We start from the raw sequence: 23,206 nt of genomic DNA, 5'->3' as shown, positions 1-23,206 counted from the left end.
CCTTTACAACCACTTTAAACAAGCCCTAGAAGGTTTTCCACTAGCCTGTGGATTTACCTAAATAAAAAACACATGTGATTTTCCTTTTAGCAACTGTTTCCAATGTGTAGCTGGCAGGACATACAAATTCCCTGTGATAATAACAAACTTGAATCTCAAAGCAGTAAATAGGGTAATTGAACCATACAAATAGTGTCTAGGGATAACTTCAATCTGTTTCAAGAGACAATTTAGAGCATTAAGCTCTGTGCAGCTGTCAGAGAGAATATTCAAAAACAATTTCTTCACCGCTGTCCAATAATGCACCTCTACAGCTAATAACAGCTTTTAGATATATTTTGAAGCTATGTGACATTAGGCATGAAACTCATTTCCTGCCCCAAATTATAATCTAATTGGTAACAATAAAAAAAAAAGGCAGAACAGATAATTGGTGCCTGGAGAAACGAAAAGATATTGCAATCGCAAAAGGTTGGCATGGAAATAAAAACCTTGATGTGTTTTTCCCTTTGCATTTCATGACAATGATCCCTACTGAATATGGAAAGTCTTATTATTTTGTTTGCATAATGCATTGCTCCTTGCAGGGGGTCGTCTTTGTCAGCTAGTATCTGTCATGATACTGAGATGGCCTGAGAAATGAAATTGTCACTAAGTTTCCCCAAGAATAAAAGAAGAAGTGATAGTAACAAAGAAAGTTTAAAAAGCTTCACCCTTGTTGAAGTGATGGGCATGTAACGGGTATGTGATGGGCATGTGGGGCATGTGGCATTGGACACAGGGCCCTGCCTATCCAAAATAATAATTTTTACTGAAATTTTACCAACCAGTTTTGCCCATGGTGTCAATGCTGTGGCCGAATACATTGGTTTCACTCCAAGAGCTATCCTTTATCACACTTCATGGACATTGGCCAACCACCAAGAGACTACAGAACACCTTTAATTTCACAAGACCTCAGCTAACATCCTTGGGATTAGGAATTCTTGCACTTAACATGCAGTGCCCTTATGGACCCTCCAGGATGCACCTTGTCTTTGGCCATCCTCTAGTGATCTTCAACCAGCCTGTGAGACTCCAGCAGAGTTGTATAAAGTACTCGAAACCCATACTTGAGTAAAAGTACAAGTGCTCGATCAAAAAGTGACTTGAGTAGAAGTGGAAGTGCTCGATCAAAAAGTGACTTGAGTAGAAGTACTAAAGTATTCAACATTTTTTGTACTTAAGTATTGCAAGTAGTTTTTTTTTTTTAATTTTGCTACTCAAGTACTGAAAGTAAAAGTACAAGTAGTTTTGAGAAAAAAAATGCTACTCAAGTACTGAAAGTAAAAGTACAAGTACTGCGTTATGTAGTTATTAAAGAAAAGTCAAAAGTTTGAACATCATATTGTTTTTTATTATTTCAAATGCAGCTTTCATTTATACATACAGTAGCTTTTATTTTCGTATGCGCTGATAATACACATGTTTTGAGCTTCATGAAACCTGCCATCTACTGTTCTGGCAGTGGTAATTTTTATAATAGTAACGAGTAACTATGCAGCACAAAAAAAAAAAATATCAGAGTAGAAGTATTGAAATCATTGAAAAAATGTAGTGAAGTAAAAGTGGAAGTAGGAGAAAAAAATTCTACTCTAGGAAAGTACAGATACCGCCTTTCGGTACTTAAGTACAGTAGTGAAGTAGTTCTACTTAGTTACTATACATCTCTGGACTCCAGTGTGCTCCATCCCAACTACTGCAGCTTACTATTGGATATTGAGTCCAAACATCACAGTTATAGACCAATAGACATGATGGAGGGACAGTTTACAGCTGGGAATCCCTTCATCAAGGATCCAGATCACAGGGCACTTTGGCATATAGAGGTATTTAGAGGCTATGTGATGTAAGTCTACATGAAATGCAATGGGTAAGAAAGGTAATGTTATGAAAATACAAACCTAAGAGATATTTAGATTAACAAAACTAAAATAGTTTTTATCCATCATGATAAGCCTTACAAAATGGATGTCAGGAAAACCAATTTTATGCCTGTGCTCAAAGAAATGCGCAGAACGGTCTAAAGAAATGTTGATCCAGGGAATGAATATCCGATTGTCACATGGGGATCAGGAAGAAGTTTTTTTTTTTCCTCGCTGGAGCAAATTGGATCATGCTTTTTTGTTTTTTTTATTTTTTATTTTTTGCCTTCCTCTGAATCAAAATAGTGATAGTGTATATGGAGATTTTAAATTTGTGTGTGTTTTTTCTTTTCTTTGTGGGTTGAACAGGATGAACTTGTGTCTTTTTGAACCAGACTAGCTATGTAACTGTGCACAGAATCAGGGCCGTGCACGCATCTACACATGCACATGGGCACGAGCATTAGCGTGAGGGTGCTTTTAGCGTTGAATTAACTTTGCTCCTGGTTCCTGCTGCTGTCTTCAACTCCGCATCTACTACGAGATATCCTGGCCTGGATCTACTACAAGCACCCATGCAATTCTGTGATGTGTTACACCCTTTCATCAACCCGGGCAAAGGTGTAAGGGAATCCCTCTCATCAACGCAGCCTCAACCAGATATGTACAGTGCCTTTCGAAAGTATTCGGCCCCCTTGAACTTTTCAACCTTTTGCCACATTTCAGGCTTCAAACATAAAGATATAAAACAGTAATTTTTTGTGAAGAATCAACAAGTGGGACACAATTATGAAGTGGAACGAAATTTATTGGATATTTCAAACTTTGTTAACAAATAAAAAACTGAAAAATTTGGCGTGCAAAATTATTCAGCCCCTTTACTTTCAGTGCAGCAAACTCTCTCCAGAAGTTCAGTGAGGATCTCTGAATGATCCAATGTTGACCTAAATGACTAATGATGATAAATAGAATCCACCTGTGTGTAATCAAGTCTCTGTATAAATGCTCCTGCACTGTGATAGTCTCAGAGGTCCGTTTAAAGCGCAGAGAGCATCATGAAGAACAAGGAACACACCAGGCAGGTCCGAGATACTGTTGTGGAAAAGTTTAAAGCCGGATTTGGATACAAAAAGATTTCCCAGGCTTTAAACATCCCAAGGAGCACTGTGCAAGCGATAATATTGAAATGGAAGGAGTATTAAACCACTGCAAATCTACGAAGACCTGGCCGTCCCTCTAAACTTTCAGCTCATACAAGGAGAAGACTGATCAGAGATGCAGCCAAGAGGCCCATGATCACTCTGGATGAACTGCAGAGATCTACAGCTGAGGTGGGAGACTCTGTCCATAGGACAACAAACAGTCGTATACTGCACAAATTATGGAAGAGTGGCAAGAAGAAAGCCATTTCTTAAAGATATCCATAAAAAGTGTCGTTTAAAGTTTGCCACAAGCCACCTGGGAGACACACCAAACATGTGGAAGAAGGTGCTCTGGTCAGATGAAACCAAAATCAAACTTTTTGGCAACAATGCAAAACGTTATGTTTGGCGTAAAAGCAACACAGCTCATCACCCTGAACACACCATCCCCACTGTCAAACATGGTGGTGGCAGCATCATGGTTTGGGCCTGCTTTTCTTCAGCAGGGACAGGGAAGATGGTTAAAATTGATGGGAAGGTGGATGGAGCCAAATACAGGACCATTCTGGAAGAAAACCTGATGGAGTCTGCAAAAGACCTGAGACTGGGACGGAGATTTGTCTTCCAACAAGATAATGATCCAAAACATAAAGCAAAATCTACAATGGGATGGTTCACAATTAAACATATCCAGGTGTTAGAATGGCCAAGTCAAAGTCCAGACCTGAATCCAATCGAGAATCTGTGGAAAGAACTGAAAACTGCTGTTCACAAACGCTCTCCATCCAACCTCACTGAGCTCGAGCTGTTTTGCAAGGAGGAATGGGCAAAAATTTCAGTCTCTCGATGTGCAAAACTGATAGAGACATACCCCAAGCGACTTACAGCTGTAATTGCAGCAAAAGGTGGCGCTACAAAGTATTAACTTAAGGGGGCTGAATAATTTTGCACGCCCAATTTTTCAGTTTTTTATTTGTTAAAAAAGTTTGAAATATCCAATAAATTTCGTTCAACTTCATGATTGTGTCCCACTTGTTGTTGATTCTTCACAAAAAAATTACAGTTTTATATCTTTATGTTTGAAGCCTGAAATGTGGCAAAAGGTCGAAAAGTTCAAGGGGGGGCGAATACTTTCGCAGGGCACTGTAACAATGGATTTGATATGGATCTCCCAGGCCAGGTCACTTCTAGGAAGAAATAAACATAATTTCAGAGAAATGGTTTATTGTAAAGCTGCGTTCACTCCAGCATGGAGCAGACACAAGAGGAAAGGCCAAATTCAGGCTAAGGCAGGAAGTCAGTGCAAAAGGTAATTTGCCAATTGCCATAACCCACTAGGATTTAGGTTGCTGCAGTCAGATCAGTAAATAATATCTGAATATCTGGTTGGCTGATCTATGGGTTGCTGCATCAATTTTGTTCCTCAATATTAAAAAAGTTACAGTAAATATGACCATGTAGGCTCAAACTGAGGCATGACTCCCAATCACCAGACTGCAGAGAAATAGAGCATGCAGACCTAATGTTGAAAAGCACATTGCATAAAGGCAGAATTTAAGGTTGTAGACCGGAACACGCTTCCTTGCTTGCATGTTTAAACCTGTGTGGGCTTTAATCATAGCCATAGGCCCGCACAGGCTGAAGCATGTAAGCTAGAAAGGACACTTTGTTTTTTAATCCTTTAGTAAATATATTAGCACATTGATTCCACTAGTGTGTGCTAGTCTACCACTTCATATTGCTTTTGTGGCTGTCAGAAGCCTCCCAAGCACCACACATTTGCACAGGACCTACATGGACTTTCAGGTTGACCGACTGCTGCTATTTAGTTGTGTTATAAAGACTTATAAAGACACTTGACATTCTTGCTGCATTCATATGGCATTGGACAATTCGAGAATACAAGGTCTCAATTTATATTTTCGAGTACCTAAAACTCATTTGGGCTTCAAGAATCATCCCAGGTTACTCTAGTTGTAAGGTCACAAGGCCTTTACCCTCATTAATTCTCCACAAAGCACAACCATCGGTTCTTACATTCCCTCTGCAGGAAATGGCTGTGAATGGAATGAGGTGGGACCTTCAAACATTACACATGAATATTACAGATTATTCACCCCCACATGATGCATGAAGCATTAGATGCAATTGCATACAGTTTAATGACATTTTTGATTCATTATTGGCTATACTGTTCTGAGGCATCGTCATCCATGCATTTCCATTCAGTAATTACTAGATGACCAGGAAAAATGTCAAGCCTGGCAGGAGATGCTTATATGACCACAGAACTAATCGATGCCCTTCCTCTTCTAATCTCCCGCAAACACAAAAGATCTGGAGGACTTTGGTACCATGGGCCTCACAGAGGGGTCACATTCATCAATGTTTGTCAAACTGCCAGCTAAAAATTAATTTGTGTTCCCTTCTCTGTAAAAGGGCTCCCCATTAGCCTAGCTATAGAAGTAGGGATCAGTTGTAAAGTTTGGTCCAGGACCCCTTCTCCGTTACTGGCTTCTCTTGCTATCAAACCAATTATGTATATTAAGTGGGTACAGTGTGTATGGTTCTTCTTTATGGACCCTCTGCTTTGTTAAATGACTATAGATCACATGACCGAATATAGGGGGCACAAAAGAAGGTGTCCCTGCACTGTGTGCTTGCTCATGACATCTTCTCTGTTGCCTCAAGTACTTTCTTGTTTCACCTATCAACTTGCACATACACTTGCATGCAAAACTCATTTTAACTTTCAGCTTGTGTACAGCTACTGTGGATGAAACACAGGCGCCACTCTGAGTGCAGTAACTCGAGATTTATTGGATAAAATCAATAGAACAGAGGGTACTCACAAAGCTCATTTAGGCCGCCCGGCACTAAAGTGTCTAAAATGTATATCCAGTATGCCTCCCTTTGGCTTAAAGTGGTCGGCTGGCGCAAAAGTGGCAGGTATGGATTCTATGATCCACACTCTTAGACCAAGGGATGATTGGTCATGTGACAATAAAAAGTGGCGTGGAACGCTGTGCTTGTCATCCCCTGCTTCTACAAATCTACGATGTTCCCCAAATCTTTTCCTCAATGGACGAATGGTTCTTCCTACATAAAACTGACCACAAGGGCATGTCAAACAATAGATGACATAGTCCGTGGAACAGTTGTAAAATTTGGCAATAGGGTATGTTTTGCCCTTGACCTCAAAACTTTTTTGCCCATGGGTTACATGCTTGCATGTTAAACATAGTGCTTTTCGGCATTGAAACATACCTATGAGCGGAATAAGACACGGTCTCGCTTGGAAGGATGTAGGTGGATTTTTCAGTTTACTAGGGGCCACCAAACTCTTAATGTTTCTAGCTTTACGGTAAGTGACCTTGGGTTTAGATGGTAAATTATCCCTAAGGTGGGGGTCCTCCAGTAGAATCGGCCAATGTTTTGCCAAGACTTGTTCCATCTTTTTGAACCGTCACCGCTCAAGCCATCCTGATCCGACCGGAATGATTGTCATGAGCCCTCTATTTTATTCATTTTGTGAATACCCTCTGTTCTATTGATTTTATCCAATAAATCTCGGGTTACTGCACTCAGAGTGGCGCCTGTGTTTCTTCCCCAGTTGGCTCCAAGCATTCTTCTAATTGTCACTTGAGCTGCCTCAGGAGTGCCCCTTGGGATATTTTATGGACTACCCTTTTATGGACCTTTTTATGGACTTTTCATATATGGAATCATACTTGGATTTATATATGGACTTATGAATTATTCCTTTATCTTATTGACAACCCTTTTTATTGGTTGTTGTGTATAGTGCTACTTGTGAAGTCCCTGGTGAAACTCTTAATACCCGTTGTGCGTCAGCTGTTTTTGTTTTTTTATTGTACAGCTACTGTATCTTTCATAAAGGCAAATTTCAGGAACAAAATTCCAGCCACAAATAGGGAGATACAATGAATAGTATATTAAAGGATACAATGACAAAGCCAGCTTTTGCTGCAATATTCACAGTAAACATAGACATTTCTCCCACAGTAATAGCAAAAATAATGAATTTCTCCCACAGTACTTTATTCTGATATTCTTAGTCTGATTGCCAGTATCATTCAACCCACTTCCTCTGAGCTCAGGTTGTCATGGACCCACCCCCAGCCTGTAACTTTCACTTTCTAATGGCCTGTCATTTCTCAGCACATGAACTCATTGGTCCTTTGTGCTGTTTCTTCCTGTAACAAATCAGCCCTGCTATACAGGGACTATAGGAGGATTCAGGTACTCACACTGCTTGCTTTAAAAAAAAAATATGATATTAATGATGTACTAGTTTTAGATGCATTAACGTGTGTCTTTTATATCTGCCTAGAGTTCAACTGTAACATCTTTTATTATTATCATACTGTGAGCTAATGAATATTTTATATATTGGCCTACAGTTGGTCTTTAAATGTCTTGCAGAACTTCTAACATCCCGTCTGTTATATTGATGTATTTTACTAACTCTCTTACCAATCTTCTCCTCCTCTGATATTCTGATGAGCTAATTCTCCTTCAAATTAGCATTATAGATCTCGGTGTCCCAGGGGGTTCCCAGCTGCAGGGGTGAAGAGTCCATGGGCTGTACACATGAGGAAAACAAGAAGGACCGGAGCATGCCAATTCTCATCGTCTGGAGGATGAGTTGCGTCTTGTCCAGATCGCCCCACCTAGTAAATGAAGAAGAAATTGTTTGCATGCAATACTGGAATTTAAAGGGTGTGACCTTTTTTTTTACTTCCCGCAGACAGTGGGAATGTACAGAGGATCTGCCCTATTTGCAGAAATGATCAGGCCATTGTTTGGCTCTGGCTATTGAGTGGGCCAAAGGTATGTCACTACATGCTTGCTCTTGCATTAAAATAACATTCGTTCAATGATGAAAAACAAAGCTGTAATACTTCCTCAGGCTGGTTAAAAACTAACCTATTTCCAGGCAAAAAAAAAAAAAAACATGTGTAGCTATTCCTGTGTTTCTTTAAAAGCAACTTCTGATATCCTAGGAACCTAGATGAACTTAATATTCAAACCTCAAATTTCAGCTGTTGAGCAGGGTTATGAGATGACTAAATCTCATGACCCACGTTTGCAGTCCCGAGGGGTATATTGGAGCAAAAAAAAAATATCGCCAACTTATTTTATCTGGAGACAGGTCCATTTTTAGGCCAAGCTAAACCCTTCTGCTCTATAATCATACATGATAATTTATTTTTGAATACTATAGGCTTATCTTGCAGCCGTGGCATGGGACAAAGCCACTGACTGGCTGCTCTGGCAGAAGCTGCAGGTCTGTCCAGAAAACATCAGCTCACAGTCATCCAGAGCAATGCTAATGTATTTATTTATTTTTTACACAAAATTGTCATAATAACAGGTTATTTCTCACACACGGCATAGGCATACTTGCAATTACACCCCAAAATACATTCTGCTACTCCTCCTGAGTATGGCGATACCACATGTGTGAGACTTTTACACAGCCTGGCCCCATACAGAGGCCCAACATTCAAGTAGCACCATCAGGTGTTCTACGATCATGAATTACACATATAATTTTCTAACAACCTTTTATTTTTTTTTTGCATTTTTTGCCATTAGAAAGAAAGAAAGAATATAAGTTTGAAACCAATACACATTCTCTTATAAATAAATTAAAATCAAAACATTTTCTATCTCAGTTTAGACTATATTGAACAACAACAAGCATGTACATGTACACTGTTCAAAAAAAATGATAGGAACACTTTGAAAACACCTCAGATCTCAATGGGGAAACATACAGTATCATGCTGGATATCAATACTGATATGGACTGGGTAATGTGTTAGGGAGGAAAGGAAGCCACATTGTTTGATGTAAATTAAAATTATCATCCTACAGAGGGCTGAATCCAAAAACACCCCCAAAAATCAAAGTGAAAAAATGATGCAGCAGGCTAGTCCATATTGCTGAAATTTCACTGCAGCAACTCAAAATGGTACTCAGTAGTTTGTATGGCCCCCACGTGCTTGTATGCATGTCTGACAATGTTGGAGCATGCTCCTAATGAGACGATGGATGGTGTCCTGGGATATTTCCTCCCAGATCTGGACAAGAGCATCACTGAGCTCCTGAACAGACTGAGGTGCAACCTGGCGGCATTGGATGGATCGAAACATAATGTTCCAGAGGTGTTCTATTGGATTTAGGTCAGGTGAGCATGGGGGCCATTCAATGGTATCAATTCCTTCATCTTCCAGGAACTGGCTGCATACTCTCGCCACATGATGCCGAGCATTGTCGTGCACCAGGAGGACCCCAGGACCCACTGCACCAGTGTAGGGTCTGACAATGGGTCCAAGGATTTCATCCTGATATCTAATGGCAGTCAGGGCTCCATTGTCTAGCCTGTAGAGGTCTGTGCGTCCCTCCATAGATATGCCTCCCCAGACCATCACTGACCCACCACCAAACCGGTCATGCTGAATGATGTCACAGGCAGCATAACGTTCCTAATGTCTTCTCCAGACCCTTTCAAGTCTGTCACATGTGTTCAGAGTTAACCTGTTCTCCTCTGTAAAAAATCACAGGGCGCCAGTGGCAGACCTGCCAATACTGGTGTTCAATGGCAAATTCCAATTGAGCTCCACGGTCCTGGGCAGTGAGCACAGGGCCCACTAGAGGCCACCATCATGAAGACCACATGAAGTCTGTTTCTGATTGTTTGGTCAGAGGCCTGCTGGAGGTCATTTTATAGGACTCTGGCAGTGCTCATCCTGTTGCTCCTTGCACAAAGGAGCAGATACCAGTCCTGCTGATGGGTTATGGAATTTCTACGGCTCTTTCCAGCTCTCCTAGAGTAACTGCCTGTCTCCTGGAATCACCTGCATGCTCTTGAGACTGTGAAGGCGAGACACAGCAAACTTTCTGGCAATGGCACGTATTGATGTGCCATCCTGAAGGAGTTGGACTGCCTGTGCAACCTCTATAGAGTCCAGGTATCGCCTCATTCTACCAGTAGTGACAATGTCCCTAAGCAATTGCAAAACTAGTGAAAAGCAGTCAGAAAAGATCAGTAGGTAAAAAAAATGTCAGTGGCCTCCATCTGTAAAACCATTCCTGTTTTGGAGGTCATCTCATTGTTGCCCATCTAGTCCACCTGTTGTTATTTTCATTAACACCAAAGCAGCTGAAACTGATTAACAACCCCCTCTGCTACTTAACCTCCCTGGCGGTCTGATTATGTCCAGATTTCTGTGCTAAAAGCGGTACATTCTTTTTCATGGAAATCTGTTGTTTTACGTTTTAAAACTCACCTTCCCCTGTGATCCCCCGCCATCCTCCCGCTGTGTGCAAGGCCAATGCCGGCACTTGCCTTCCGGTTCCCTTCCCTGCGAGCGCTGCGACGCAGGGGGTGGAACTGGTGGCAATTTAAAAAATGTAAATACACTAAATTATATGATACAAAGCTGTGATCCTAACGGATTACACTGTATCATGCCATTTCAGCACAGGATTGCACCTGGTGACTTTTCCAGTGCCCTGCCTGTGCTTTTCTAGTGCTTTGTGCCTGGAAAATACAGAATGACCATGGCGTCCAAAAAGCGTTCTTTTTGCGCAAAAGCGCTTTTAGACGAACTGGAAAATAGCGACAGCAAAACGGAGTTACTTGAAGAACTGAGCGATAGCGATTCGTGGGAAAATTCGTCATCAGGTACGGAAAGTGACGACAGCGATGATTCTGATGTCTCTTTCTGGCACATCGCTCCGTTGGAAATTCTGAAGAATCATTTGATATACTTCCCAAATTCCACAAGCTATGTGCCAGAAAGAGACATCAGAATCGTCGTTAACTGACCAGATCAATATCCCAGGAGTTTAATTGACTTGATGCTATACTCTGATTAACCACTTCTGGGTCGAAAGGTTTTACCCCCTTAATGACCAGGCCATTTTTTGGGCATTTTTATGGTACTGCGTTATTTTACCTGACAACTACGTGGTTGTGCGACGCTGTACCCTAATAAAATTGATGTCCTTTTTTCCTACAAATAGAGCTTTCTTTTGGTGGTATTTGATCACTTCTGTGGTTTTTATTTTTTGAACTAGAAACAAAAAAGACCGACAGTTTTGAAAGAAAAAATTTTTTTTTACTTTCTGCTAAAAAACATATCCAATAAAATAAAATGTAAAAAATAACGTTTCTTTATCAATTTATTCCAATATGTATTTATTTTTGGTAAAAAAAATCCCAATAAACTTATATTGATTTGTTTGTGAAAAAGTTATTGCATCTACAAACTAGGGGATATATCTCTAGCATTTTTATTAATATTATTTTTTTTACTTGTAATGGCGGCGATCGGAAATTTTTAGCGGGACTGCGACATTGCGGCGGACAGATCAGACACCTAACTGACATTTTTGAGGGAACCAGTGATATTACTACAGTAATCAGTGCTAATGATATGCACTGTACTAATGACACTGGCAGGGAAGAGGTTAACACCAGGGGCGATCAAAGGATTAAGTGTGTCCCTAGGGGGTGCTTTCTAACTGTGTGGGGGTGGACTCACTAGATGAACACAGAGATCCAGGTTCCCTAAATAGCAGGAACACAAAATCCCTGTGTTCATCTCTGACAGAACGGCGGTCTGCCTTATTTACATTGGCAGACTGCTGTTCTGTCTCTCTGGGGAGCGATTGTGGGTGGCAGGCGGACATTGCATGCGCTGGACCCGCTGATTGGCTCCCCCACTGGCTATTGCACAAAACGACATACAGGTACGTCGTTTCACGCAATAGAGCCAACTTGACGCAGTATGTACTGCTGTCGGTCAGCAAGTCGTTAAAGTGTTTCTTTCATTTTTTTGAGCCATGTATAAAACCCTAGTTAAATTTAAAGCTGAACTCTTTCCAATGCACTCAATCCTCCCTCTCAAAAAGCTTGGCTAATACCATTTTTTTTTTGTTCAAACAGGTAATTGGAACTAAAAATGTGGTTTTATTCTACCTGTAACATCATTAACCACTCCCCGATAGCCCGCTGCAGTTTTATGTTGGCCCTTTGACGCTAAATACCTGGGTTATAGCAGATAGCTTTCATAACCCCGATATTTTTTAAAACGGCGGGTGATCGGCTTTCAGGTAAGGGTGGTCCCAGCGGCGGATTCGCCATGGGATCACCCTTAGGGTGCGGCGGAAGAGGTGCCCCCCTTCCGCCCTGTCCAGGCTGTTTTCCCCGCTTACCGGACCCGCCGGCAGCAGGGAAAATGATCCGGTCCCGAATCCTCTGAGACAGGAAGTCAAGTGAGGGCAAGATGGCCCTCACTTGACTCTATGGTCTTGGAGGACTGGAGCGACGTCAAACGTCGTTGCCTAGCAACCGGTTTAAAGGGCCGATTCTTTTTCAACTTTTTTTTTTTTTCTTTTTCTTTTTTAGTGTAGTTGTGAGGTCTGAGGTCTTTTTGACCCCAGATCTCACAATAAAGAGGACCTGTCATGCCTTCTTCTATACAAGGGATGTTTACATTCCTTGTAATAGGAATACAAATGATCAAATTTAAAAAAAAATAAAAACTGTGTAAAAATAAAAAATAATAAATACAATAAATAGGAAAAAAAAAATGAAAGCGCCCTGTCCCCGTTAGCTCGCGTGCAGAAGCGAACGCATACGGAAGTCCCACCCACATATGTAAACGGTGTTCAAACCACACACGTGAGGTATTGCCGCGATCATTAGAGTGAGAGCAATAATTTGAGCCCTAGACCTCCTCTGTAACTCTAAGCTGGTAACCTGTAGAAGTGTCGACAATGGGGATTTTGATTACCAAAGTTTGTCGCCATTCGGCGAGCGTGCGCAATTTTGAACCATGATATGTTGGGTATCTATTTACTCGGCGTAACATTATCTTTCACATTATGGAAAAAAATTGGGCTAACTTTACTGTTTTCTTATTTTTTTATTAAAAAAAGTTAATTTTTTCCAAAAAAATTGCGTTTGGAAGACCGCTGCCCAAATATGGTGTGATAAAAAATATTGCAACGATCTCCATTTTATTCTCTAGGGTCTCTGCTAAAAAAATATATAATGTTTGGGGGTTCTAAGTAGTTTTCTAGAAAAGAAAACTGATTTTAGCCTGTAAACACCAAGTGTCAAAAATAGGCCTGGTCTTAAAGCGGTTAAGATGGTTCAAATTCCTTACTATTGCTAGGATTGGGTACAAAATTGAACTGGCAGGAAAATGAGTGGTCAGAAGCAGAGACTGGCTGAATGTAATGGAATCTGAACTACAGTAGGGCTGTTAGAGGTCTGGACGCTTTCTCAAAGAGAGCAGGCAGCAACTACTGGTCATGAGAAAATGAATATCACAGCCTTGCTGTTAAATTTCAGATACCTTTACAGAGGTTTTCTGCTCTGCTACATCACTCTGGTAACGCAAGGCATTGTTCTGCTTGGAAGTCACCTGAAAATAAAATTGTGAAATTTATATGTGTGTGGCCATATCTTCCTATTCCAGCAGCAAATTGCTGATGATATCACTCATCTCTGTAGCAAAAGCTTATTTTTTTAAAGTATGAAATCGGTAGTTTTCTACTACGTCCATTTTAAAGAGTGCTGAAAGGTTCTGTTGAAAAGTCTTTGCTTGCCAGAAAAAAACTGGATTATTTGAAAATGCTGTCCGGAAAGACGGAATCATTTTATGTGTCTGCGTTTGCTTTTTCTCGGAATTCAAGGGAATGGTAAGAATGGATCTGATTAGGGAAGAAACCAAAACACAAGGCACATCAGAAGATCATAAGAGTCGTTTTCAAAATGCACATATGAGAGCTTCAATATGCAATAACCCATAGTATGCAGCCAGACCACACGTGAGTGCAGAGATTATTTCTGCTTACTTTGAAAAACAAAGAAATCCTGATCCTACTGTTATGGGAAGACTTTGGGTGCGGTCAGTTAGTCAGTACCCTTAATGGAAAAATGACACATTGAGACCAAGTAAGAAGGCACAATTATTATTCAGTTGAGTGAAGGCAACAAATAACAAGTGAAGAGCAGTGGCTAGGCACTTGGCTTAACAATTTCAAAACAATAAGGTGCCTACATTACAAATGTCATTTTATAGTTTGATTGTATTTCTATTTTAAAGGAAATCTATACAATAGTATTAACTTAAAAAACGCAAATGACACTAAACCAATATAGTTTCTCATAAAAGTATATCTATAGCCAAAACTTTATTTCTTTAGATTTGGAGTGGTGAGGGGTTTAGAATACATGTCAGATTTTTCCCTATTGTCTAGGGCAGGGATTCCCAAACTACGGCCCTTTAGTTGCTCCGGAACTACAAACCTGATTCCATAAAAGTTGGGACACTGTACAAATTTTGAATAAAAACAGAATGCAACGATGTGGAAGTTTCAAATTTCAATATTTTATTCAGAATACAACATAGATGACATATCAATTTTTTAAACTGAGAAAATGTATCATTTGAATGGAAAAATAAATTGATTTTAAATTTTATGGCATCAACACATCTCAAAAAAGTTGGGACAAGGCCATGTTTAACACGGTGTGGCATCCCCTCTTCATTTTATAACAGTCTGCAAACGTCTGGGGACTGAGGAGACAAGTTGCACAAGTTTAGGAATAGGAATGTTGTCCCATTCTTGTCTAATACAGGCTTCTAGTTGCTCAACTGACTTAGGTCTTCTTTGTTGCATCTTCCTCTTTATGTTGCACCAAATTGTTCTATGGGTGAAAGATCTGGACTGCAGGCTGGCCATTTCAGTACCCGGATCCTTCTTCTACGCAGCCATGATGGTGTAATTGATGCAGTATGTGGTCTGGCATTGTCATGTTGGAAAATGCAAGGTCTTCCCTGAAATTAAAAAATCAAATTTTGATTCGTCTGACCACAGAACAGTTTTCCACTTTGCCACAATCCATTTTAAATGAGCCTTGGCCCAGAGAAATCGCCTGCACTTCTGGATCATGTTTAGATTTGGCTTCTTTTTTGGCCTATAGAGTTTTAGCTGGCAACAGCGAATGGCACGGTGGATTGTGTTCACCGACAATGTTTTCTGAAGGTATTCCTAAGGCCATGTTGTGATTTCCATTACAGTAGCCGTCTAAGGGCCCGAAGATCACGGGCATCCAATATGGTTTTTCGGCCTTGACCCTTACGCACAGAGATTGTTCCATATTCTCGGAATCTTTGGATGATATTATGCACTGTAGATGATGATAACTTCAAACTCTTTGCAATTTTTTTCTGAGAAACTCCTTTCTGATATTGCTCCACTATTTTTCACCGCAGCATTGGGGGAATTGGGAGATCCTCTGCCCATCTTGACTTCTGAGGGACACTGCCACTCTGAGAGGCTCTTTTTATACCCAATCATGCTGCCAATTGACCGAATAAGTTGCAAATTGGTCCTCCAGCTGTTCCTTATATGTACATTTAACTTTTCCAGCCTCTTATTGCTACCTGTCCCAACTTTTTTGGAATGTGTAGCTCTCATGAAATCCAAGATGAGCCAATATTTGGCATGACATTTCAAAATGTCTCACTTTTAACATTTGATATGTTGTCTATATTATATTGTGAATAAAATATAAGTTTGAGATTTGTAAATTAGTCCATTCCTTTTTTTCTCACAATTTGTACAGTGTCCCAACTTTTTTGGATTTGGGTTTGTGCAATTCCCATTATGCCTAGTCATGTAAGTGAATGTCAGAGTTTTACAATGCCTCATGGGATGTGTAGTTTTGCAACAGCTGCAGGGCCGTAGTTTGGTAATCTCTGATCTAGGGCGTTTTAGTCAAATTTTTTCTAGCATTTTCAGTTCAGCAATGATAACTGTCAACGAGTGATCTGAACAGGGCCCTGGGTGAAAGAACCAGGTGGGTGCCAGGCCACCTCAGCTTTTGGATGGCTTTGTGTAAAAAACAGTCAGATGGGTGCCAGACCACTCCAGTTAGTCTCCAGCAAGAATTGATGCCAAAGATAAGAGGGAGAAACTTTAAAAAACCTTAAAAAATTCTTCAAATAAATAATTATAAATGCTGCTTTCAGGATTGAAAGACTCTGTTCCAGAAATGGAAGACCATCAGCCTCCAAGCCCTCATATGCAAAAAAGGATACAAGTTCAGTCAACTAGATCTGCTACTTCAACCACTTCCACCTATTCAAGTAGAAGCATTTTACAGCATTTTACAGGAGAGCTCTCTTCTATTCAGATGGCCAAGGGATTTTGCTGTACCAACATTTCTATGATAAGCCCTTGTATATGTCCCTAAGAGAGCTTAAAAACTAAAGTGTTGAAGCACAGAAATACTTACGCGATGGTTACCTGCAGATGAAGCTGTTATCTGACCCCTTGGTTATTGGTCAACCAGGAACCTTGGATTCAATAGTTTTTGTGCATTCCCAACCTCCAGGGTCCACAGAAGGTTCCTTGATCGTGGAGACCAACACAGGGCATTGGTGAGACAAGCTCCAATTACCTCTAGATATGACTCTTCGCCAAAGACTGTGCCCCACCTGAGAGAGAATTGGAGACTCAGAATCTAGAAGAAACATCCTCTTCACTGCATCCATTAGTTACAGTGAAACATTTAGAGAAATATTGGGGCCCAGAAAGCAAATGGTTAGGTGACAGGTTTACACTGTAATTAAATGTGTGACTCAAGGGGGAAACTGCTCAAAAGAAACTATCTCCACTAAAGTGCCACAAGGTACTGTACCAGTGAGTGACAACCCCTGCCTCTACCCAAAACAATTTGATAGGAAGTTCCACTGCCTGTATCTTGTACTAGAAGGTTCCACATAATAAGACTGGCTTCACCAAATAGGTGTGATTAAAATGGTATTAAACCCAAAAACAAAAATGTAAGATATTGCAGCTTACCAGTCCTTAAATGTGGTGGCTGCATTTGTTTTCTTTTTTAGACTTTGTTACATTTATTATAACTAGATGATCTGGCCAGTAACACACTTCTTGTCCTAAAGTGAAACTTTATGGCACTTTTCCACTGCAAGTACGGGCTCAGCTCTACTCGGCCCTGCTTGGCCCAGTTAGGTTTTCCACTGCATGGTACCGCATGGTACGGTGTTGGAACGGTTCGGTACGGTTTGGTATGGTTTGCTTTTTTTACTTAAAGCAGTACTAAAGTAAGTGGGCGGGATAACAAGGATTCTCTGACCAATCAGTGGCTAGTAGTGACAAACAGTCAGCTGCATGCAAAGGATTGTGGGATATGGTACCGGTATTGTACCTCTTGGAACCACAATCAAGGTGGTACTGTTTTAGCGAGCTGTACCGTTCGGTTCCATGTAGTGGAAAAGCGCTGCCGTACCGTACCGAACCGCTCCTACACCGTACCATGCGGTACCAGCAGTGGAAAAGCACAAAAGCAAGCCGAACTGTTCGGTTCCATGCAGTTCGGTTCCAAAAGCACCATTAGTCAGAAAATTAAGTCCTGCTAGATGACTTCAGGCTGCCCTTTTTTGTAGGTATAGCTATGTAAAACATTAATAAGTTCCCTTACTGTTTAAAATCCAGTAATACACTGTCTGACCCTGCTCTACACATACCCAGTCGCTCTCTATTTTTATGCACTGTGCCAAATGTGTAGAGGCCGATCTGTGCACAGCCTAAAGATTTATTGCTGCTTAGAGGCTCTGGGCTTCAGCAAAATGGCAACCTCCAGCAAGAAGAAACAACAGGCTTCATGTACACTAGCAGCTACTAAACTTGAGCTGCTGCGGTTAGGTGAGGTTCAACCTCCCTCAACCTGCCTCTCCTGAATGCTGAAGAATCACGCTCAGGGTAGGAACGTTTTGACAGCAGCAAAATTCAAAACGCAGCATAACCGCAGTTGCGGTAAATGACGGAAAAGTGTACATGAAACCTAACAATGTTGGGGGCAATTTACAGCACAAACTCATTTTGGTAGGATAATTATTATTGTGGAATGTATGTTCCTTCCTAAAGAACATTATTTTTACCAAGCTGCTATGGGTAAAATTTCCAATTTAAGGTACCTTCACTGCAATGGAAAACTGAAGACACCATTGGAGAGCAGCACTGTCAGTCTATGGAGAGGGTAGTGTTAAATGTGCTAGCAAATTTAGATGGATTTACTGTATCTAACAAATTAAAGCAACATTTTAAGGTGCTTTTCTTGTTCTGGGTTAAAGGCTTTACACGGCAGTAGAGTGGCTAACTGGTTTGGCATTCTGGCTGGCAGCACCAGGGTCATTGGTTCAAATCCCAACCATGACACAACCAGCCTGGAGTTTGCATGTTCTCCCTGTGCCTGTATAGGTGTACTCTAGTTTCCTCCCACACTCCAAAGACATGCTGGTAGGGTAACTGGCTCCTGTTTAAATTACCCTAGTATGTGTATGTATGAATGTGAGATAGGTTGTAAGTTCCTTGAGAGTAGGGACTGATGTGAATGTACAATATAAATATGAAAAGGGCTGCGCACATTGTTGCCACTATATAAGTACCTGTCATAAATAAATAAATACATTAATTAAAAGTTTACTATTGTAAGTACCCCTGTCAGTGATAAATGGCTTGTCTAAACCTTTTAACTACTACTTTTGCCAGAGCGCTTGGCCTGTTAAAGGAAGTCGAAAAATAACAGATGCTGGATAGATCATCAGGTAAAAATAGCCTTAAAAATGAAACGAATGCAGCCACCACATCTAAGAGGTGTTAAACTGCAATATATAACATTTTTGTTTTTGTGTTAAATAATGCTTTCATTTGTGAAACTGTTACTTGGTTCTATGTGAATGTTAATTTTTGTTAACAATTATTATGTTCTTTGGGGACCAAAGAATTTTTGCAGGGCAGAGTGCATACAGTATATACAGAATGGATTTTTTAGTTATCGGCAGAATCACTATTATTTTGCAATATTTTCCTAAAGAGTTTTAATGTATGTATAGAGGGTTTTTATTTTTGAGCAAATAGTTTCTAGTAAATCTGTTACAAAGTTTCTTACCTGGAGATTGCCAGTGACATAACTTCCTGTTCCAGGCTAACAGTGCAAACCCATTGCCTTGCAATTAGCAGGAAGTGCTCAGTCCGCCATTGGGTTGCCAATTTGTTAAAACTGACAAGCAGCCCAATAGCCAATTATACATGGACAATGCTGCTGCTAATGGTGGGGAAGTGGCTTAGCATTGCCAGCCTAAAAAAGGAAGTACTGTTTCTGGCAGGATCTCCAGGTAAAAAACCTTTCAATATGTTCACAATAACAATTTTCTGAAGAAAACTGTATACGAGGCATAAATCCAAACATGCTGAGAAATATAGATTTTGGGTTTACATACATTTTAACACGGTGTGCAGTGCTATTTACAACCTCCATCAGCACCTATCTGTGGTTATATTAAAAGAAAAAGTGCTAACTAAGCCATTTCAGCTAATCATATATCTACAGTAATTGTACCTATACATTTCCTTTTGGGAAACTTGGCAAGATCGCGTTTCATTGGGCGCAGTTGGCACTGTGACCTAGTTATAATGATCTGAGTACCGCCGCTCACACTTTGTGAGTATGTAGCTTTACCCTCAGTGACACAAAGCTGTGAAGGCGGTAGACACACAAAATGTACCTTATCAAATGTATTTGATTTCAAAAGATTAATTGCACTCATTAATCCTCTTTTGTAATTTTTCACTCCATTTAACTGATCTACAGTACATTAAATAAGCATTAACAAAGCAATTAGGCATTCCGCAAACTGGAAAAAACTACTCAGCTAGAATTATTTTTTTCTACAGTATTTTCTTTTCTTTTTCTTTTTTTTTTTGCTCAGCAGGTGCTTAATTTAAAAGTGTTTCATTTTCAGTTATTCATCCTCAACTGATTCATTTATAATTTAAATATAAAAAACAGTACCCTGTAGGTTAGTGGATGTTTACAGCAAAACATTAAAACTCCACCTGACAGATCTCTTGATTTTTGATTCAGCCAGCCAAGCTTTTATAGCCTGGCAGGAAGACCTTTCCCCACATCTGGTGTAGCTATGAATGGCTAATGTCTGGATTCTCCATCAAAGCTACAGTTGCAACTGCTGGATTACATATAGTTTGTGAGAATAATCTAGCTCAGCTGAAAAGCGGAGTTGTCTACCTGTCACAGCTCTGCCATGGGTGGGGGAAATCAAAAGTGAGAAACAAGGGGGACATCAAACCTTGCACTAGTATAGTCTAGGTTAAGAAACAGTGAAGAAAAGATTAAAAAAAAGGAGGGGCGCACCAACCTAGTGCATTACCACTAAAAATATTTATTAAAATAGTAAAATGTATAAAATATACTCACAAACAAAATGTGATAATACACACGTATCAACTATCCAATGTATCAGTAAAGACGTCTCCAAGGAAGCCAGAAACAGCGTAGTGCTGTAGCTTAGGCTGGCTGACGCTTATTTCTTGGCTCTGAGGAAGGGGGTTCACCCTCGAAACGCGTCAGCCAGCCTAAGCTACAGCACTACGCAGTGTCTGGCTTCCTTGGAGACGTCTTTACTGATACATTGAATTGTTGATACGTGTGTATTATCACACTTTGTTTGTGAGTATATTTTATGCATTTTACTATTTTAATAAATATTTATAGTGGTAATGCACTAGGTCGGTGCGCCCCTCCTTTTTTTTTTATCTTTTCTTCAGTTTATATCGGATACCCTTGGTCCTGAGGTGGCAGCAAGATCTTCAGTCCTACCCATCCATATTTGTTGGATATTTGTTGGAAGTTTGCCTCTTCCTTCCCATTATTGCACTAGAGCGCAGGAGAATTGAACTACATTTAAGAAACAGTGAACCTGTGGCTAGGCTATAAATATCCAAATATTTAAATTATTACATTATTCTTAGCAAGCAGTAAATAAGCTTTAAAACAAGCTATTGCCGACCTACATAGCTATAGGCACTGTGGAGCAATTGATTCTCAAGTCTTACAGCAGAAGCACCTACATCATCCATGCGGTTCTCTCAGCAGCTTAGCTCACAGTGCTCCCCTGTAATGTTCCGGTACCTTTGGTACCCTAAATTACACTTTCCACAAGTGTATGCGCCCCACCATTTACTTTTGGAAAGGTGCGCATACACCTTTAAGACTGGAGCTGTCATCACCCAGCGCCGGACTAGATGGCTATTTAAAGCGCCGGTTCTCACTCACATGTGTTCGTTCAAACACCTTTACCTGGATGCTAACCTTGCTTGAAGCTTCCATGCTTGCAAGCTTACTTCGCTGACGGAACCTCGCTGCGCTGATCCCTGTATCCCGCTACTGGATCATCCGCCTCTCCTGAACCACCCTTCGGCTGTATCGCTAATAGTGCTAAGTACCCCACAGGGGAATTCTCTATAAACTTATACTAAGCTTACACTATCTAGCTCTGCATAGTAAAGACTGTTTATCACATCTGCATAACTAGATTGCTAGCTCTTGAGACTACTGCTACTTTTCTGCACTGGGTTGATCTCTTTTGTATGTCCACCTGCTATTCTATCATCTGCTATCATACAACATTGCTAAACCTTCCTGCATCCATCTGCTACTGTCTCACCTTCAAGTGTCTATCACCTACCACCTCCACTCAACCTATCCCTCAACCTTCATTATTGTGTTACCACATACATAAAGTCACTCTAGGAACCAGCTTGCTAATTGTGTGTATTTACTGGCTGAAATAAGACCTTCCACACATGATGAGTCATTGAGGTTGGGAATGGTATCTCAGCATATCTCTTACATGACTACTGACGTGGAACTATTTTCTGCAGCTGAAAATCCACACCATATAAGAAACACAGAAGCGTTACATCCCCACAATAACTTAGCAGCTCAGCTACCCACCTTTCCCCTCTCTGGGGAATCAAGGTGATCTGAGTTACTGAATTACTGCTGAGGAATGGGGGATCAAGGCGATTTGAACTACTAAATCACTGCTGGGAGGGGCAGTAAAGTGAGCTGAGCTGCTGCTGGAAGAGTGAACAGGGGAATTAATCTGCTGAGTTAATAACCAGAGTGGCCTTAGTGCTTCTGATATGAATTTTGAAGATTAATTGTTCCAAAATACATTAAGCTGCAGAGCTCAGTGGGGACTTGTTTAACCACTTAAGCCCCGGAAGATTTTACCCCCTTCCTGACCAGGGCCTATTTTGCGATTCGGCACTGTGTGACTTTAACGGACAATTGCGTGGTCGTGCGACGCTGTACCTAAACGAATTTGACGTCCTTTTTTTCCCACAAACAGAGCTTTCTTTTGGTGGTATTTGATTGCCTGTGCGTTTTTTTGATCATGCGCTATAAACAAAAAAAGCGTCAATTTTGCAAAAATAACAATACTTTTCACATTTTTTTATATGAAATTCCCCAAAAAAAAATGTAGAAATCAAATTTTTTTTTAACATTTTAGGCCAATTTGTTTTATGCTACATATGTTTGGTAAAAAAAATCGCAAAAAGCGTATTTTGATTGGTTTACGCAAAAGTTATTGCGTTTACTAACTAAGGGAAAGATTTTTGTCATTTTTGTTGTTTTTTTTTTAACGAGTAATGGCGGCAATCTGCAATTTTTTTTGCGGGACTGCGACATTGCAGCGGACAGATCGGACCCTTGACTGACATTTTTGACACTTTTGGGGTTACCAGTGACATTACTGCAGTAATCAGTGCTATACATATGCACTGTTACTGTAAAAATGACACTGGCAGTGAAGGAGTTAACTTTATTGGAGAGGGATGGGTTAAGTGTGTCCCTAGGGGCGTGTTTCTAACTGTGATTGGCTGTGGCTACTAGTGTAAGAACAGAGATCAACGGTCCTACATAGCAGAACCGTTTGATCTCCATCCTTACACAGGGAAGAATGACAGGCGGCTTTGTTTACATTAGCCGCCTGCCTTTCTTCCGGTGTAACGGACAATCGCGAGTGCCCGGCGGACATCGGGTCTGCCGAGTACACGCGCGGGGGGGGGGTCCGTGACCGCGCAGGAGCGCGCCTCCGGCGGCCCGCGCTCGCTCCCTAGACCCTCACAGGCTAGCGACGAAGCCCTACGTTGCTTTGCCTGTGAGGAGCTGACTGCCGATGTAAATCGTTGTGCGGCGGTCGGCAAGTGGTT

General features: G+C 40.8%; 1 protein-coding gene across 1 annotated transcript in view; it reads left to right on the top strand.

The window, feature by feature from the left end:
* LOC309550658 (uncharacterized protein) overlaps window positions 1–12,068 on the top strand; it is a gene marked incomplete at both ends in the record, with an annotated part of 15,899 nt that extends 3,831 nt beyond the window's left edge. The window contains 3 exons of the mRNA XM_082250993.1: window positions 7,818–7,900; window positions 8,295–8,357; window positions 12,030–12,068. Coding sequence (XP_082107119.1) covers window positions 7,818–7,900; window positions 8,295–8,357; window positions 12,030–12,068 — 185 coding nt within the window. The remainder of the gene's footprint in view (window positions 1–7,817; window positions 7,901–8,294; window positions 8,358–12,029) is intronic.
* Window positions 12,069–23,206: the final 11,138 nt, after the last annotated feature.

The sequence above is a fragment of the Pelophylax lessonae genome (genome assembly GCF_965119305.1).
Source record: "Pelophylax lessonae genome assembly, chromosome: 3".
NCBI classification, from domain to species: domain Eukaryota; kingdom Metazoa; phylum Chordata; class Amphibia; order Anura; family Ranidae; genus Pelophylax; species Pelophylax lessonae.
The sequence above is the reverse complement of the archived record's forward strand: the minus strand, read 5'-3'. Positions and strand labels throughout refer to the sequence as shown.